Below are 20576 nucleotides of genomic sequence, written 5' to 3'. Positions count from 1 at the left end.
CTCACCAGTGTTGGAATTACAGCATGTCCTCAGACCTAGCTGAGAGATGCTGCCGGTTGATTTTCGGAGATAGTGAGTGTTTCATTGTGCAGCCCTGGCCAACCTTGAACTCAGAGATTCAACCAACTCTAATTCCTGAGGGCTGGGATTAAACATGTATACCAACATGTGTCCAGAGAGATGTTACACATGTTAAATGCAGTAAGGGATCCAATGTGTCTCCTGACTTACGTTATACCACAAAAAGTAACTTAATTACTTAGAAAGTAAAGGGAAAAATCTGTATTTGGTGGCATCGAGGAAAACAGTAGGTTATATTTTTTGTTTGTTTGTCTGAGACAGGGTTTCTCTGTGTAGCCCTGGCTGTCCTAGAACTCTCTCTGCAGCCTTGAATTCAGAAATCCACCTGCCTGCCTCTGCCTCCCAAGTACTGGGACTAAAGGTGTGCGCCACCACTGCCCGGCTTTTCCTTTTTTTTTTTTTTTTTTTTTAGTATTGGCTATATTAGAAAATAATTCACCTTTAAAAAGAATCAAGATGCAAATAAACACACAAACACAGACAAGCATAAATATCTGGAATAAAAAAACATAAAAAAAAAAGCAACACAGAAGTGGTGGTTTTTAGGGAGCCTTGGCAATGTGTGTGTGACCTTCTCCACTGCTCCATACTCTGCAGACTACGCTCACTACTCTGTGTACTCCCTATGAAGCTGAAATGAGGTCATCTGTGGTGGTACACACATGTGATTCCAGGACTTGAGAGGTGGAGACAGCATGATCAGTATTCCAAGGTTATCCTCAGCTATACAGAGTTCAAGGCTAGACCCTGACTCAAAAATATGTATCTAGCTGGGCGGTGGTGGTGCACGCCTTTAATCCTAGCACTTAGGAGGCAGAGACGGGCTGATTTCTGAGTTCAAGGCCAGCCTGGTCTACAGAGTGAGTTCCAGGACAGCCAGGGCTACACAGAGAAACCCTGTCTCGAAAAAACCAAAAAAAAACAAAAACCAAAAAAAAAAAAAAAAAAGTATCTAAAATTACTGTTAAAATTGTCTATTTGTTTATTTCTTAAAGCATGCTCACCAACCAGCTAAAACACAGGTGACAAAAATCACCAAGTGTGAGCAAGTTCACCATAGAATAACCATGCTCAGTTATTCAAATGGGAACAAATGTGGTGAAATGGAACTGTATGTGGTGCTAGCATTGATGTCAGAGGTCAGCCTTTAGAAGTTGCTTCTCTTCTTCTATCATGTAGGTAAGGGTCAAACTCAGGTCCTGACAGCAAAAGCCCTGTAGCCCTTGAGCCTTCTCACTGCTCCTAAGATTCTTTTTCTCAGATAGGTCATGTATGTAGTCCAGTTTGGTCTTGAATTCAAAATCCTCTTGCCTCAGCTTCTGAGTCCCAGGATTATTGGTATGGGTCACTGTAGAGAAATGGCACCAGGAGGCTGCTCCCAGCCTGCTAGCTTTGAGGTGACTGAAGGGTACCTAAGAATCCCAGCATACTGGGACAAAATAAGCATACTTTCTCTTCAGACAGTCTTGATGTTCTGCCAAGTAAGCTGTATGCCGAAGGAAGTGGCCTTCATGACCCTTTTCTCATGAGAAAGTAACTTTGTTTTTAATTATAAGAAGCAATACATCTGCAGGTGGATTTCTGAGTTTGAGGCCAGCCTGGTCTACAGAGTGAGTTTCAGGACAGCCAGGGCTATACAGAGAAACCCTGTCTTGAAAGAAAAAAAAAAAAAGGCAAGACATCTAAGCTTTGGACTGCTGACAGATTGCTCAGTCTGCAAGGAGGTCTGGGTCACACTGAACCAAGGTAAGCTATTGCTAGGGAGACAGCATCTGGTGAGAACTGCAAACTGGAAAATCTTTATTCTGCTTTGCCTTTAAAAGAAGCTGAAACTTCAAATAAACTGTGCATTGGCTGACTACGCTGTATAGTCATTGTGTCCTGTTAATGTAGCACTACATTTGGGACCCCAACACACTAGACATTGACAGGTCACCACAGCTGACATTTTGAATAATTTTTTACATTACTATGACTTTGTATCACCATGCATGGATGCATATGTATGAGAAGTGTGAGGCGTCTCTTCTGTCTCATTGTTTTACAGTGCTATACAATGTTAGTTTCACAATGGATACAATGTTAGGTTTACAATGCCACACAATGTTCAAACTAGCACAATCTATGCAGCAGTTCTCTCAAGCTTAGTACTTACTCTTGTTTTATCAAACAGTTCTGAAACTTTGAGGAAAAACCTGCAAAGAAAAAATACTTTCATCAAGATGCATCATTTGATTAATTTTTCACTTTGTTTAGAGATGACTCCAAACCATATTAATAAAGGAATTTTTGTTTCATCACATAAAGCATCTGATGATCTTGCTAACTGAAAACTTCAATAGTTAAATAACAATAAACTGCTTATTTAAAACCCCAGTATTATTTTGATTCCCTAGAATCTATATGGTGTTAAGGAGAGAAAAACTCCCCCAAATTGTTCTTCGACCTCTACACTTATGCACACATACAAGTGTGTGTCTCCCAAATAAACAGATAGCCAAGTATGGTGGTGCACACCTTCAATCCCAGCACTCAGGAGGCAGAGGCAGGTGGATTTCTGTGAGTTCTGAACCAGTCTGGTCTACAAAGATATATAGCGATATAGATATAGTGAGACACTGTTTCCAAGAACAAAAAAGGTTAAAAAAGAAAATTTTTTAAAACAAGCAATTAAAGGAAAACACTAAAGTCAGAACAGTTTTTAGAATCCTCTGATAATATTGTTTGGTTCTGGGGCTGGAGAGGTGGCTCAGCCGTTAGGAGCACTGACTGCTCTTCCAGAGGACTGAGGTGGCTCACAACCATCTGTAATGGAATCTCTTCCGGTATATCTGAAGACAGCTACAGTGTATTCATACATATAAAATAAGTAAGTAAATATTTCTTTAAAAAAATTGATTGGTTCTTTATTTTTGGCATTTAAGAAAATTGAGCCCAGGGTCTCATGCACACTAGGCAAGGGCTCTACTACCAAACTCCAGCCCCACTTTAAACACTTCCAGATGTAGCAGCCTTTTTTCTGAAAACAAAAATAAATAAGCAACTGCTGTCTCAGAATTCACTTTCAAATAGACAGTGTAGCAAGTCTAAATATCAAATTTTCAATACTCCAGGCTGGGTGTGGTGGCTTAATCTTTAAATCACAGCACTTGGGAGGCAGGCAGATCTCTGTGAGTTAAGAGACCAGCACAGTTACATAGTAAGAATCTATCTCAACAAAAAGAGGGTTGGAGTTGGAGGGGCCTGTAGTAGATAGCTCAGCAGGTAAAAGCCCTTGCTACTCTTCCAGAGGACCCGAGTCCTGCTCACAGCACCATGTCACAATTACCTGTAACTGCAGCTCCAGGGGCTATGACATACTACTTGACCTCTGAGGACACTAGCACACAGTTGTCATACACTCACACAGACACACACATATATACATAAAAATGGAAAGAAAAAACATGTATGTATATAGAACATACAAAGAATACACATCTATGAACAACTTAAATTACTTACTTTTATATGTATGGGTGTTTTGCCTGCATGTAAATGTATATCATTTAATTTTATTTATTTATTTATTTATTTATTTATTTATTTATTTAATGTTGAGTGCTCTGCTGCATATACACCTGCAGGCCAGAAGAGGGCATTGGATCCCTGTATAGACTGTTGTGAGCCACCATGTGGCTGCTGAAAATTGACCTCAGGACCTCTGGAAGAGTAGCCAATGCTCTTAACTGCTGAGCCATCTCTCTAGCCCCGTAATTTTAAATTTTAATGTAGGTATGCTGTGTGAGTATTCTATATGTGTGCAGAAGAAGCTGTTGGGTCTCCTGGAACAGAAATGACAGGTAGCTCTAAGCCACAAACATATATGCTAGGAATCAAACTGAGACATTTCTCTAGTTCCAAGATTTGACTTTTTTCCTCTTCCTTCTTGGTTTTATGAGACAGGGTCTTACTAGGATGAGATATATACCACATCTGTTCTCCAGTTTTACTTTTGAAACAAGGCGTCATGTATATCAAACTTGATCCAGCCTCAATTCCATGATGTGCTGTGATATACATCCTTATCACACATACACACACAAAATAAATAAATGTAAAAAAAATTGTTTAAATCTCAATGTCAGTGCGAGGAATGGTAGTACATGCCTGTAAATCCCAGCAGCCAGCATTCAGGTAGCAGAAGCAGGAAAATCCAGAGTCCAAGGTCACTCTTTGCTACACAGTAAGTTTGAAGCCTGCATGGGCTACATAAGATCCTTGTGACAAAGTGTTGAGAAGGGTGACAGGGGTAGGGGTCGGGGGTCACTGAGGATTTAGCTCAGTGGTAAACCACTTAAATTGTTTTAAATTAAACACCACTGGAGGTGGGAAAATGGTAACCAAGGCATTATAAAAAAAATTTAGTCTGACTTCCAATGAAATATATAGCAAATGTGTAAAGTGTCCAATGTCTGTCCGTCTGTCTCTGTCTATCGAGATATTGAAAGGTTCTATCTATCTATCTATCTATCTATCTATCTATCTATCTATCTATCTATCGAGAGGGTTTCACTATGTAGACAGAGCTGGCCTGGAACTAATTATGTAGACCATGCTAGCCTCATACTCACAGGTATCTGCCTGCCTTTGTTTCCTTGGTGCTGGGATTAAAGGATGTACTACCATGCTCAGCCTGAAGTGTTGAACATTTAAAAATAATAATTAGAAAATGAGAAGACAAAAAAGAAACCAAGTATTTTATAATACTAAAAACCCAGTTTATAAAAAAAATCCTAAATGCCTATGGAAATTACAAGTAGTATTTCCTTTGCTGCCAGCAAATCCTTTGTCTGCCGTAGTCACATGAATGTTTTTTTTTTGTTTGTTTGTTTTTTTTTTTGTTTTTTCGAGACAGGGTTTCTCTGTATAGCCTTAGCTGTTCTGATAGCCTTAGCTGTTCTGGAACTCGGTAGACCAGGCTGGCCTCGAACTCAGAAATCCACCTGCCTCTGCCTCCCAAGTGCTGGGATTAAAGGCGTGCGCCACCACTGCCCGGCCCACATGAATGTTCTTAACTATAATCCTTACTTGCATATATCTGTAGAGTCCTGAGTTCCTAAAGCATATAATGAAGACCCAATTCTATTGTAATCATCAGCAGCACCTATGGAGAAAGTTTTAAGAATTAAAAAGCAAGTTTTAATAATATATTAACCTGTTGATTTAAAAATACTGATTACCTATTTGCAAAATATAAGACACAGAGTAAAGGAACAAGCAACTGTAATGCAGTATGGTGGACACTGAACATGTGAAAATTGCTTTAGGATGGATGGGAGCAGATACAGATACACACACACACACACACACACACACACACACACACACACAAAATGCCATCTAAGCTGGGGAGATGGTGGACACTACAGAATGAACTCACGTGTGTAGGATGAGTGACTCTACCAGGCGGAGAGCGCGCCCTGACTAAGGGAAGTGTATGGGAGGGTCACAGCGACAGAGAGCAGCACACCAGACAGCAGGTGTGACTCGGTACTGCTGGAAACCAAGGGCAGCAGAGGAGGTGAAGACAGGAAAACTGGCAGCATTCTGGAGGTCAAGGTCTTACAAACCACAAGAGTTTGGGTTTGGGCCACAAATATAACTAAGTATTTAAGCCAAAAGATGGCAAAATCAACATAAAAAGGATTTTAGAGCTCTCTACCTCTCCAGAAAACTCCGCTATCTACAGCCTAAAAGTAGAAAGATTAAAAAGACAAAATTTTAAATTATCTGTATCTATGTAAGGGTATGTGTTCTTGAGTGCACATCTCCTTGGAGGCCAAAAAAGGCCACCTTCAAATCCCTTGGAGCTACGGAGTTATAGGTGGTTGTGAGCTGTCCAACATGGGTGCTGGGAATCAAACTTAGGTCCTCTGGAAGAAGAGCAAGTGCTCTTAGCAACTGATCTATCTCTCCAGACTCAATGTGTCTATTAAATTTTGAATAAATTAGGTATAAGGTGCATACCAGTAATTCCAGAACTTATTATGAGGTGACCCGAGGCTCATTCAATCCTCCTGCCTCTGCCTCCACAGTGCTAGGATTATAGGCATGCTACCACGACCTGCTTTATTTTATTCTGTGATCAACTATTATCAACTCAATCATTTCTCTTTAGGCACCATCTATTTGACCAAATTAATACAAATCACTAATATTTTCTTCAATTCATTCCCTCCCTGTACTTTTTTCTTCTTTAAAATTTTATTTGTTTAAACTTTATTATTAGGGGCTGGAGAGATAGCTCAGCGGTTAGGAGGTCCTGAGTTCAATTCCCAGCAAACACATGGTGGCTCAAAAAAAAAAAAAATCTGTAACGGAATCGATCCAATGCCCTCTTCTGATGTGTCTGAAGGCAGCTACAGTGCACTCATACATATAAATAAATAAGTAAATCTTTAAAAAAAGATAATAAATAAGAAAGAAGTTAAACATTATTAACAAGCGTGTGTTTTGAGTGTGGGCACAGGCATGTCACAGGACAAGTGTGCAAGCCAGAGGCCAACACTATGGAACTGTTCTCTTCGTCCACCTTTATGTAGGTTCCTGGGATTGAACTAAAATCACTGTGCTTGTACAATACAGATTTTACCCACTGAGCCATTTCATCTCACTTGGTACATAGCCCAGGCTGGCCCTCAAGCAATGGGATTACCAGTATATACCAACAAAACCAACAGACACACCTTAAAAAGGTCTTGGGGACAGCTGAGGCAGGAAGCCTCAAAGTTCAAGGCCAGACTGAATCAAAACAGTGTGGGGCTATGTCTGTGGCTTAACTGGGAGTGTGTTTACTAAACATTCACAAAGCACTGGGTTTGATGGTCATCACCACATAAAAACTGGATATAGCACATACCTAGAATCTCAGTTTAGGCAAAGCAAAGGCAGGAGGATCAGGGGCTCAAGGACATTTTGGTTACACAGTCATTTCAAGAACAGCTTGGGATATATATATTCTGACCCAAAGAAGACCCTTAGGGGGCCTGAACGTTATAGGCCACTGTTCTATATTCAGACTTTTCAATTGTAAGTAACATGTTGACTTTACAATTATTTCAGTTACAATATAAGTTTGGAGGACAACATGACCTAGTGGTTAAGAGCATCTGCTGGTCTTGTAGAGGACCTGCCTGGGTTTGGTTTCCAGCACTCACATCAGGTGGCTCACAACCACCTACAATTTCAGTTCTTCTTCTGGCCTCCATGGTGCACATCTATACACCAAGGCATACACGAACACACATATTTTTTGGGGGTGGGGAGGGCAGTTGGGGTAGGGTCTCTCTACAGAGCCCTGGCTGTCCTACAACTTACTATATAGACTAGGCTGGCCTTGAACTAATAGACTGCCTTCTTAGTGCTGGAATTAAAGATATGTATCACTATGGACAGCAAAACAAGCAAATCTTTAAAAACAAAAAGCTTTATCACAGAAGCCTTACTTTTGTGAGATCTTGTCATTCTGTCAGATTTAGCAGATGCATCCTTAACTCGGTTGTGATATTCTAAAAGGAATGTTCGCTCATGCTCAAAGAAGTCATCTACGTCCTGCAGAGGAAAAGGAAAGATGAGGAAAGAGCACTGGCTGTTTACACATGCTTGGTCTACTATGATATAAAACCTTGTCATCATTTAGAGCCAGGAAAGGAGCACAACTATCTTGTAGCACTCTGGTTTGACCGCATCAGCACAGGGAGACTTTAGCAGACAAGCCTATGGTTCCCAGCTGAAGGCTAGAGAGTCCGTGTTTACCCTGAAACAGGCACTCTGCTGCCACAAACATCCCTGCAGGAGAAGTGGACAAATGCTTTTGATGAAGGGGACAGTTCTGGTATCTATAAATGAGAAACCCATCTTTCCTGGTCTATTATACTGTAAGGCCCGCCAGGAGGGGAGAAACTCCCTCTCAGCCCACAGGAATTCACGGCCACCCCAATAACTGCAAGACACTGAACTTGATGCAATTAACATGAGGTATATTTGATTTCAACGCATTGAGGCCGCACTTTAAGCCTGTCCTACGCAGAGGCAAGCAATGAAGTATGACCCCCACTTAGAGAAAAGGTAGACCTCTTAAAGGAAGAACCACAACCCAGGGAGACAAAGGGGGAAATCATGATTAAGTATCTATAGAAAGCACCTGTCCAGTGTTCAGCTTCCGTGACAGGTTCAAGAAACGGTCATGAGGAAATATCTCATAGAATCAAATCCTATCCAATTTATCTTGTGGTCAGTTCTGTTCCTGGTATCCAGGGTGCACAGGCATGCTAACTTGAACTCCCAGCTCAAACCCTATTCAATCTATCTTATGGTCAGTTTTTAGTTTCTGGTACCCATGGTGCATGGTCACGTTGACCTGAACTCTCAGCTCTGAATTCCTATCTATCTATTTTGTCTTGTGGATAGCTAGTTTCCTAGGACCCAGAGCGCAGAACAAGCTGATCTGCACTCTTGACTCCATCTATGAAGTTTAAAAATTTTTTAACTCTTTCAATACATTTTACAGGTCACTCAGGGGCTGCCTCGCCTACTATCTGATTGGACAAAGCTAGCCAAATGAGCTCTGTGAACACTGATACACTCACGTACCACTTTCAATCTTTTTTCTTTTAAACAATTATCTCTTTTTCTTTCACATGTATTGGTCTTTTGCTTGCATGAATGTCTGTGTACCACCTGTGTGCCTAGTGCTCACAGAGGACAAAAGAGGGCGTTAGATCCACTGAAACTGAACTGCAGACCATGTGGATACTAGCAATCAAACCTGCGTCCACTGGAAGACAGACAGCAGTGGTATTAACACTGAACAATCATTTCTTCAGCCCCCAATCTCTTCTTGAAATAAGGCTAGATATATGTTTTAAATTAAAAAAAAAAAAACACTATTAGTGCTTTCTAGCAACTGTTCTTTGAGTTACTGATATAATTTAACATTTATAGCAACAGAATCTGAGCAAGAGTCTGCTCTAAAGAAAGGGCCACTTAACCATCACTTCAAACAGACCTCTTTTCTTTTTTTCTTTTCTTTTTTTTTTTTTTTCCGAGATAGGGTTTCTCTGTGTAGCCCTGGCTGTCCTGCCTCTGCCTTCCAAGTGCTAGGATTAAAGGTGTGTACCACCACTGCCCGGCTATCAGACCTCTTTTCTTAACCATGAAAATGAGGATAAACATATCTAACTTGTAGGGTTATAATGAAGACTGAAGCACAAGCCTCAAATTAACATATTATACATGTTCAAAAATGTCCACTGATTGCCAAAATCGTAGCTAATAGTGGTTTATATTTACAAGCTAAGAAGAACGTTAGCTATCAATGCACAGCAGCATTGGAGATGCTGCAGACTGAATCTCCGTGGGAGTGCAGCCAGCACCTGAACTGTTAACACCAGCTCAGAGTGTAAGTCAAATAGCACACACAAGCTTTCCTGCAGACTGAAGAGCTGGCAGTAACAATGAGACAGAAGCCATGGCGCACGCCTTTAATCCCAGCACTTGGGAGGCAGAGACAGGCGGATTTCTGAGTTCAAGGCCAGCCTGGTCTATACAGAGTGAGTTCCAGGACAGCCAGAGATACACAGAGAAACCCTGTCTCGAAAAACAAAAAACAAAAACAAACAAACAAAAACAAAACAATGAAATAGAAGCACTATTTATCTTAATTTTTGCTGATATTATAACATTTACAGAAAAAAGATGTCAGATAAGTAAATTCTCATACCATTTTTAAAAAGAAATTGTACTATTTAGTAGGTGACTATTAAATATTTTCTCTTATTTCATTTATCTTTCCCACAATCCCATAAATAAAGTGTTATTACTTCATTTGAAGATGGAGAAACAGATTCAGTAAGAAGACAGTTTTCCCAAGATCACCTATTTATCCAAAGACACTACTGAAACCTAGGCTGATATCTACCTAAATTCAGAACCAGGTCTGCCCAGTATTTGCAAGCAAGAACAAGTGCTCAGAGGCAGTCCGTCCTACAGCTGTCTGTCCTGCACCCTAAAGGCCCCATGTCCACGGGATTTAACATCCATTTACACAGACATTTTCCCTTATCTCTCTTCTCTCTCCTCTAACCAGCTGCCTCATGGTCAGACCTCCAGAGCATTCATAAAATACACAAGAGCACACACCTTTAATCCCAGAATCTGAGAGGTGCAGGCAAGTGGATCTGTGTGACTTCCAGTCCAGCAGGGATATACAGTAAGACTCTATCTACAAAACAAAGTCTCTCTTCCGACTAGTGCTGCTCACCAAGTATAAATTTTACCTTTACTCCTGAAACAATAACTCCATCCGCCGACTTTACCATGTTTTTAAAGAAATCCTCCAGTTTTTCTTTTTTATTTTTTCCTCGAACACTCAACTGAAAGGCAATTTTAAAAAAAGTAAGTAAGTTTAATACAGGACTTCCTTTATACATAAGAGATGTAGTACGGGCTGGAGAGGTGGCTCAGAGGTTAAGAACACTGATTGTTTTTCCAGAGACTCATTATATAGACCAAGCTAGTCTTGAACTCAGAGAGAGATCCATCAGCTTGGTCTATACAATGAGTTTCAGAACAGTCAGAGCAACATAGAAACCTTGTCTCAAAAAAAAAAAAAAAAAAAAAAAAAAAAAAAAAAAAAAACAAAACAAAACAAAACTAAAGTACAACCAGGCACGATGGCACACACCTGTAGTCTCACCACTCTGAGAGGCAGAGGTAGGAGGAGCTTTGAGTTAAGAGACCTGACTGGTCCATAGAGTGCATTCCAAGATAGCTAGGGCTGCATAAAAGACCTAGTCTAAAAACAAACAAATAGAAGTGCTACATAAATCATTTTCTTTACTCAACTTCCCTAAATGAACACCGTGGGAGGCACACTGGATGGTCAGTAAAGGTGCTAACTATGTCTAATGTCTCACTAGGTGTGCTCATGTGTGCCTGTGTCTCAACTCTGGGAGCACAAAGCAGGAGGATTCTGCAAGTCTGAGGCTAACTGGCCCTGTTTCAAAAGGCCAAAATAAAATTAAAATCCAGTCTCCATTCTTTGTTTTAGGGAGGGGAACAGGGTCTCTCTACATAGCCCAGCCCAGCCTTAAGAGAGCCACCTGCTTCTTCTTAGTCTACCACACTGGCTTTGTTAAAAACTTAAAAGTGTACAACTTTCTCTGACAACTCAAATGCTACCAAAAGCTGTTTCAAATACTGGTCAAAATGAAAGGCATGAGTAATAAGCTGTATTAAATAAAGGACAAACCCACATTACCAAACCAGGAAGATGGCTAAGTAGGTAAAGGAACTTACTACTGAACCTAGCAACCTGCCTTCAATTCTGGAATCTACATGATGGAAGGAAAGGCCTCACATACCATCCTGTGACCTCCACAAGTGTACCCACATACAATAAATAAATGTAATTAGAAATTCTTTTAAAAGTGCTGGAGTCAGGTATGATGGTACACCCTTTAATCCCAGCACTCAGGAGACAACCTGGTCAACTCCTATGTATGAAGTTCTAGACCAGCCAGTGAGAGCTGGGAGCTCAAGAGCCCAGGCTATCACATGCCAGATGAGCACCCACAACTGAGATCTATCTTTAGCCCTTTTGCAATTATTTACTTTTAAAAAAAAACTTTATTTTTATTTCATGTGCATAGGTGTTTTGCCTGCATGCACTTCCATGTCAGAGTGTGTAATCCCCTAGATCTGGAGTTATAGACAGCTTTGAGTTGCCATGTTGGTGATGGGAATTAAACCCAGGCTGTCTGGAAGAGCAGCCAGTGAGTGCTCTTAATTGCTGAGCCATCCCCCCAACCCACAGTTACTTATTCTTATAAGTACTTTTGAAATTACATTTTACTTTCATATTGGCATATTTTACTTAAAAACAAACAATACACTTACAGCCATAAAAATTGAGTATCGTCATTAGCTTACCCTTCCCGTGAATTTACAAAAGAAACTTCTCTCAGTTTCTATTTAGTTGTTGTGGTTGTCTTGTTTTATTTTTTTAAGACATCTCTGTGTAGCCCTGGCTATCCTGGAACTCACTCTGTAGACTAGGCTGGCCATGAACTCACAGAAATCCACCTGCCTCTGCTTCCAAGTGCTGAGATTATTGCCTGGCCAAAAGAAACTACTTTTTTTTTTTTTTTTTGATTTCTTTATTTATTTTATATATGTGAGTACACCATTGCTGTCTTCAGACATACCAGAAGAGGCCATCAGATCCTGTTACAGATGGTTATGAGCCACCATGTGGTTGCTGGGAATTGAACTCAGGACCTCTGGAAGAGCAGTGCTCTTAACCACTGAGCCATCTCTCCAGCCCCAAAAGAAACTTCTTATGCCAGAAAAATAAGCATTTGGCCTTACATTAATTGATACAGCTAAAATTGAGACTACTTGAATATCAAATAATCTGGCCCAGGGCTCAGCGGGGGCTTGGTGTTAAGAAAAAAGGTTATATGAAACTCAGGGGTAGAGCTCTCACATCAGGTGGCTTCTCTGAGACATCTCACAGGCCCTGAAACTTACTGAGTATGACAATGGCTTAAGGCGCCAGGCTGTGGTGGCGCACGCCTTTAATCCCAGCACTTGGGAGGCAGAGACAGGCGGATTTCTGAGTTCAAGGCCAGCCTGGTCTACCAAGTGAGTTCCAGGACAGCCAAGGCTATACAGAGAAACCCTGTCTCGAAAAACAAACAAACAAACAAACAAACAAAAAAAAGACAATGGTTTAAAAAACAAAAGGTTAAGGGGCTGGAGAGATGGCTCAGCGGTCCAGAGCACTGACTGCTCTTCCGGAGGTCCTGAGTTCAATTCCCAGTAACCACATGGTAGCTTACAATCGTCTGTAATAGAACCCAATGCCTCTTCTGGTGTGTCTGAAGACAGCTACAGTGTACTCATATACATTAAATAAATAAATATTTAAAAAAAAATAAATAAAAGGTTTGGATTTCAGTCTGGCTCTGATGGTGCATGCCTGTAATTTTAAGTACTAAGTCAGCAAGCAGAGACAGTACTGAGTTTGAGGCTGGCCTGAAATACAGACTAAAAAACAGAGGGAAAAAAAGTTTTGGGGCTAGGGATGTACCTAAGTTTAGAGAGGCTCTAGGTTCTATCCCCTGTATCACATTTCTCTCTCTCTCTCTCTCTCTCTCTCTCTCTCTGTTTTTGGAGACAGGGTTTCTCTGTGTAGTCCTGGCTGTCCTGGAATTCACTCTGTAGACCAGCCTGGCCTTGAACTCAGAAATCTGCCTGCCTCAGCCTCTCAAGTGCTGGGATTAAAGGCGTGCGCCACCACTGCCCAGCCCCTGTACCACATTCACACTGGGCATAGTAGCACATGCCTACATGCCTATAATCACAGCAATCATGATGGGGAAAGAGGATCAGATATCCTATACCATCTAGGGCTGCACGGGGTTTGAGGCCAATCTGGGATACCGTGGCTTCTGTTTCAGAGAAACAAATTTTTTGATTTTAGGCTTTTAGATTATGGAAATTCAATTTATAACTTGATCTAACTGATCCACTCAAGTTCTACTGAAACTCTACTTTACTACTGAAAATGTGGCGCTTTAAACTGCCCTGAAAAAAATCAAAGCAGGAAGATGCTCTGCTGTTAAAGGTGCCTGCTGGCAACTTAAGTGTGACCTCCAGGTCCCACGTAGTGGAAGGAGCTCTTTACTGCTCCCTCTGACTCTAAAGCATTAGGTGCTGGGCACCTGGGCCAAGGCAGCCTCCTCCCCCATCTTCCAAACCCTTACGAAAATAACAGCAACTTCCATCACTGCTTTCGCTGACACTCACATCTTGATTATATTCCAAGAAGACATGGAAATTTAAATCTTTTCTCAAAATAGGATGTGCTGCAACACGACACAGGAAGACCTCATGCATCGCAACTGTCTTCTTAAAGATGGCCAGGTACTCACTAGAAACAAGAAGTAGAGTCAACAGCGGCATCAACTACAGATTCACCCCGCGCTCCACTCACTGGAGCATTTGCAACGTAAAACTCAAATGCAAAGACATATTCATATCAACAAAACTTTTAGTTGAACTGTTAAGAAAAGGTATAAGATTTATTTCTGAGAAAGTCTCATGCTATTTTAGTATTTACTGTATCTAAATGTTAAAATCTCAACTCTTAACAAACTTTTCTATTACGTAAGTTGATGTTAGGTTGGGATATTTGTTTTTTAGGTATAATTACTTGATACAACCTTAACAACACAATTTTTATGTAATTACAGCCTGAATATACATATGCAAAAAATCCCAAATCTCATTAATCATTTTTCAGTGTTAATATTATTTTCACACACATACACCACAGAGCAACTATTTATGACATTATATTGAAGAAATGTGTTTAATTTATATTATCAATGAATTCAAGCAACCACAGAGCAGCACACAACAGTTCTGTTATGTAATGTGTGTGTGTTATGTGTACATATGTGCATGCGTGCGCGTGTTCTCACGTCTATGTGTAGTGGTGGTGGTGAGAACCACTCAAGAAAAAAGCCTGATATTCTTGCTTCAACTTCATGCAAGAAGCTTAAGTTTTATAAACCTGCACCACAGCAGGCTCAGTGTTGGGAGAAGTTTGACCTTTGGGAGGGTGGTCATTCAGTGAAGACAAAAGGAAGGGTCCAGAGGATGCAGGTGGCAGTAGGGCAAAATGTTCTGCCCTCCAACCCCTACCCGGACCACAGAAGAACCATGGTCAGGGCCACGGGGAAGCCAGAGCTTCAATAGCCATGTGTTTCTTCCGCTGGTTTCTAGTCTTATTAGACTACTGCTGTACCCAGAACTGATGTGTCACTTTCCATTTGAACAATGATCTACTTTGTCCATTTATTGCTTCACAGTAACTCAGTCAGCATCCTGAAAAGGAGTTTAGTAGCACTGTGATGAGATGCTTGAAAGCAAACTTAAAGAAAGTGCACAAAGGTAGAGATGGCCATATTGTGTTCACCGATCATCACTTAAGATCTGGAAAGGTGGCTGGCAAATACCTCTGCTGCAGACAGCCAGATGGATGCTCTGGGAAGTAAGATCACACATGATGGCAATGCCTACCATCATAAAAACTAAAGTAAATTTCCATGCTTCCCAAAACTACAAAATTCAAGAGAATGAAACTATTTTTGTCAAATATGTTAAAAGCAAAAAATTATCAAAATTTCAAGGACTTAATACATTCTGAGTGTATATAAAAATAATAATTTTGTCTGCTTGTGTTTGTGCACACGTGTTCAACTGCCAGGGAGGCCAGAAGAGGCTGTCAGATACCCCAAAGCTGGAGTTACAGTTGTAAGCCATCTGATATGCTCTGGTCCTCTGCAAGAGCTGCAAGCACTCTAGCCTCTGAGCCATCTCTCCAGACCCCTAAAAGAAATTAATGAGAAAAAAACACTTGTCTAACTATTCTCATTAGTGTGGTCCTAGCTGTCTTCTTTAGGTCACCTAGAGTTGGCAGAGGAAAGGAAATGTAATATACAAGCACTTTACACATTTTGATATTGTTGTTGTTTTGAGATGGGGTCTTATGTGGGTCTAGGTTGGCTTTAAAATCACTAAAGATGAGGCTGGCCTTGAACTCCTGATCCTCCTGCATTTACCACCCAAGTACTGGGATTAGAGGTCTGTACTGCTTTTTATTTCCCCCTATTTTGTTTGCTTTTCAAGACTGTGTCTTTCTTTGTAACAGATCTGGCTGACCTGGAACTCAGTCTGTAGAGAGGACTGGCCTCAAACTCACAGAAGTCTCTGCTTCCACAGTGCTTGGATTAAAGGCTTTTGGCAGCAGACCTAGCTGGCTTGTGCTACTAAGACTAGGCTCTTTTCATTTGGTTGACTGATTTGTTATTCTGAGACAAGAAGTCACTATGTAGCCTAGAATTCGCTGTGTAGACTGGGCTGTTCTTGATCTGACATACACCTACCTGCTTCTAGTTCCCAAGTACTAGGTTCAGAGCATGCCCCACCATGCCTGTTTTATTTTATTATTTATCTTTTATTTTTTGTTTTTTTGAGACAGGGTTTCTCTGTGTAGCCTTGGTTGTCCTGGAACTCACTCTGTAGACCAGGCCATAAAAGAAAACATGTAAAGAGTTGCTCAGCACACTTTCTACAAGAAATGGAAGCTGTAGAGCAGACACGTGCCGAGAAAACAGACTAGGCTAGTATGACTGAGGCTCTATAAATAACTTGTAGAAAATACACACTGTTAAAGTCCTACTGCCTTCCTACTACTTCAGTGAGGTTTTAGATCCTCAATTTTTCAGAGTCTATTTAAATAATTTAAAGTCTGATAGTGGGGGCTGGAGAGATGGCTCAGTGGTTAAGAGCAATGACTGCTCTTCCAGAGGTCCTGAGTTCAATTCCCAGCAACCACATAGTGGCTCAGTCATTTGTAATGGGATCTGATGCCCTCTTCTGGTGTGTCTGAAGAGAGCAATAGTGTACTCACACATAAAATAAATAAATACACCTTTATGAAATAAATAAATAAAATCTGATAATGGAAATAACGGTACACTTCCTTGAAGAGGCCCTGATCATGGTCACTAACAGACTGTTATGACTTACCCTGGCCTTTTCAGTCACTATGGTGAAATGTGTATCAGAGAGTAACAAAAGTAACAACAAAAAAAAAAAAAAAACAAAAAAAATCACATACGCTTCCAGTTCCTGTTTCATCTTTGTGAACTCTTCCTTTGTCATCGACCCTTCCCCTTCTCCAAGCTTCTGCAGTTTTTCCCGTGAAGCATCAAAATCAGGCCTTGGTGGTGCTGGTGGGATCTATAGCAAAACCAAATAACTAACTTTAAGGAACGAGTTTATTTTTTTAAACGTTTATTTGTGTGTGAGTGCATGCACACAATAATCCCAGAATGTGTACTGATCAGAGAACAACTTGCAGGACCGGGTTCTCCTCTTCTACCCTGTGAGCCCCGGGGGCAGACTCAGGTCTTCAGGGCTTGGTGGCAGACACTACCTGATAAGCATCTCCCCAGCCCCATTCCATTTCTTTCAGTACTGTGCCACGGTATCTGAGGATGATGGCTTCAGCACTCAGGAGACTGAGTAGGATGGCTGCAAATTTGAGGCCAACCTAATATTTCTGAGTACACCTTAATTACAAGTGAAAACCTGACTCAAACAAAATACAACACTGTATTGATAACGCCAAAGTGTAGAATATGAACTGAACACCAGAGATGCCAAAATTCAGATGAGAAAACGTCTCAGTTCTAGAAATCAAGAGCTGTGGTGGTGGCGGTGGTACCCATCTTCAATCCCAGCCCTCGGGAGGAAGAGGCTGATCTCTCTGAGTTCGAGGCCAGCTTGGCTGGCTTACAGAGTGAGCTACATAGAGTAAAATCCAATCTTGAAAAACCAAACTCTTTTGCCTCACCCCCTCCAAGTGGCCAGCCCCCATCATACTTTGTCTGTCTGTCTGTCTGTTTTAGGGCAGTCCTCAAAGGGTGGAGAGATGGTTTGGGGTAGGTGGTCACGGGGGCAGGCATACACCTTTGATCATAGCACTTGAGAAGCTGGTGCTCTTTTATACAGCAAACCAAAGGGCAGCCTTGGCTGCATAAGATTTTGCCTCAAAGACAGTGGTCGTCCCTGAGAAGCAGATCAGTGTCTTGCTCAGCCATCCTCAGAGAAGCTGATGGCAGCAAATACAGAGAGCCGCGACTGGGCCACATAGAGTCAGAGACCTCAGGACACCCAGTCTAAATGGATGCCTCCACCAAACCTGCCCCCTCAGGCTTTGAAGAAGTCACCGAGGAAGCAAGGCCTTCACTCCTTCTAGACACATCAGGACTGATGCACACAGGAACTTCCAGACTGGCAGTATGTACAAGGCCTGCACAGGCCTATAAGCCAGACAGGACCCCAGCAAAGAGAGGAGGAAGTAGACATGAGCTCCCATCCCTAAGCAAAAAGCTATCTCCATGACAATCTCTCTTAAAGGAAAATTAGTTTTCTCCAATAGAGTCTCACTGGGTATAAAAATCGCACTTAAGGGCAGGCTCCACTGCAGCAGCAAACGGCCAACACCAATGAACTCGACAGTATTTTTTATAGATTTTTTTTAAAATCATAATGTTTTGTCTGGGCATTTTTAACCCTTCCAGTCTTTCACTTATATATATCCTAGTTTCCAATCTGTGTGTGTGTGTGTGCGTTTGTGTGAGCTTCTCATGCCCCTCCATAAATCTGTGTGCGTTTGTGTGTGCACGTGTGTGTGTGTGTGCGCGAGCTTCTCATGCCCCTCCATAAATCTGTGTGTGCGCGTTTGTGTGTGCGCGAGCTTCTCATGCCCCTCCATAAATCTGTGTGTGCGTTTGTGTGCACGTGTGTGTGTGTGTGTGTGTGTGTGTGTGCACGAGCATCTCATGCCCCTCCATAAATCTGTGTGTGTGTGTGCGTTTGTGTGTGTGTGTGTGTGTGAGCTTCTCATGCCCCTCCATAAATCTGTGTGTGTGTGTGCGTGTGTGTGTGCACGTGTGTGTGTGAGCTTCTCATGCCCCTCCATAAATCTGTGTGCGTTTGTGTGCACGTGTGTGTGTGTGTGTGTGTGTGTGTGTGTGTGTGCGTGAGCTTCTCATGCCCCTCCATATTTGTTTTATTTGCCTGTTTTCTAAACAGGAAGGTGTGGAGATGGAAGAATATGGGGATGGATGGGTGGGGAGTTGGGGAGAACATGGGGTTGATGAAGGAAGGGAAACCATGATTAGAATATATTGCATGAAGAAAAGCTATTTTCAATTAAAAAAAAACCCAAATAAATAGATAAATATACATTGAATTTTTTTAATTAAAAAACATTCAAGAGGCATTCATGTTTTGCCTCTGACTCTGTCTGCGCACCATACGTGTGCATAGTGCCCACAGAGGCCAGAATGAAAACTCAGCCGCAGTGGTGGCTCACACCTTTAATCCCAGCACTTGGGAGGCAGAGGCAGGTGGATTTCTGAGTTTGAGGCCAGCCTGGTCTACAAAGTGAGTTCCAAGACAGCCAGAGACACACAGAGAAACCCTGTCTCAAAAAAAACCAAAAAAAAAAAAAAAAAAAAAAAAGAAAGAAAGAAAAGAAAATGAAAACTCAGCTTGGAGAGACGCTTAGCAGTAAACATCAGTGTCTTGCAGAGGACCCAAGATCAGTTCCTGATTCTGTCAGGTGGCTCACAACCACCTGTAAGTCCAGCTCTAGGGATATCAGATGTCTCTGTCACAGGCACCTGCACTGGCATGCACACACCCACACATAGCACACAGATGCACATATCCATCATTAAAAATAAACTTAAGAGCTGGAGAGATGGGTCAGCAGTTTGGAACTATTCTATAGGACCTGAATTTGGTTCCTAGCACCCATGTCTGGCAGCTTACAACTTACTATAACTCAAATTCTAGGGTATCTCTTCTGGCCTCTGTGGGTACCTGCACACACAACACCTAGATACATGCACATTAAAAAAATAAATAAATAAAGGACTCCCCCTGCCCCCAATACTTACGATGTAACCTGCATAGTCTTCATTTTCAACAAAGGAATCATGAAGCCAGATAAATTCCTCATGTTGTCGAACGACTGAAAATTCATTTTGCTTAAAATTTGGCAATGAACTCTGTAAAGACAGCAATTTTTTTGAATAAAAATAAAATTATCCTCTGATCTTTGAAAAACAAGTTAATAGGCACTTATATACTGTACTGCTATCATCCCTTAAAATGTACTCTTTAGCTGGGTGCAGAGGTACTCACTTTAATCCCAGCAGTCCAGAGGCAGAGGCAGAGGCAGGCAGACCTAGGAGTTGAGGTGAGCCCAGTCTACACAGTGAGCTCCTAGACAGCCAAAGCTACTGGGTTAGACACGTACACGCACACGCACACACACACAAAAACAGAAATATAATTTATGTCTAGGTTCTGTGATGATTCCTAAAGTCATTAAATAAGTAACTTCTCCAGCAGACTGGTTTACATAGGCAGTTCCCAGACATACTATTTCAAAAAACCACTTAACAAATAAAAAGTACCTTCCCTAATCTTGTTTGTTAAAAGAGCACATAGGTCTTAATTGACCTATGCCTCTTTCCAAGATATTTAAAACTTAAGTTCCAATCAACACATTACACAAGTAACAGCCTTTCTAAAGTAACAGAGAACACAAAGCCCCACTTTACCTTTGTGTGGACAGTGAATTTGACTTTGTCCCTTTCACTGAGAGCGTCTGAGATGTCCACCTGCAGAGCTGCATCACTTTGGAGATCTACATTTATTGCTTTAAGCTAAAAAAGAGAAAATAACAACATAAGGAGAAATCTTTCTATCTTATCTGCGTGTAAATATGTGCACCATGTGCATGAAGGAGTCCAAGAGGGTCACAAGAGGGTGCAGGACCCTCTTTGAACTGCATTACT

At 41.4% G+C, this 20576-nt stretch overlaps 1 protein-coding gene across 4 annotated transcripts in view; it reads right to left on the bottom strand.

The window, feature by feature from the left end:
* Nucleotides 1-20576, bottom strand: part of Snx6 (sorting nexin 6) — a 40359-nt gene that overhangs the window by 7587 nt on the left and 12196 nt on the right. For 2 of the 4 annotated variants that reach the window (XM_034514108.3, XM_076941867.1), the window contains exons 3-10: nt 20340-20444; nt 19671-19781; nt 16817-16938; nt 13936-14059; nt 10401-10496; nt 7569-7674; nt 5152-5227; nt 2237-2276 (exon numbers count right to left, since the gene is read on the bottom strand). In XM_034514108.3, the coding sequence (XP_034369999.1) occupies nt 2237-2276; nt 5152-5227; nt 7569-7674; nt 10401-10496; nt 13936-14059; nt 16817-16938; nt 19671-19781; nt 20340-20444 (780 nt within the window). The remainder of the gene's footprint in view (nt 1-2236; nt 2277-5151; nt 5228-7568; nt 7675-10400; nt 10497-13935; nt 14060-16816; nt 16939-19670; nt 19782-20339; nt 20445-20576) is intronic. The other 2 variants (XM_034514114.2, XM_076941868.1) reach the window with 1 other exon arrangement.

Source organism: Arvicanthis niloticus, chromosome 11, assembly GCF_011762505.2.
Source record: "Arvicanthis niloticus isolate mArvNil1 chromosome 11, mArvNil1.pat.X, whole genome shotgun sequence".
Lineage (NCBI taxonomy): Eukaryota > Metazoa > Chordata > Mammalia > Rodentia > Muridae > Arvicanthis > Arvicanthis niloticus.
This window is presented reverse-complemented; position numbering and strand designations above follow the sequence as displayed.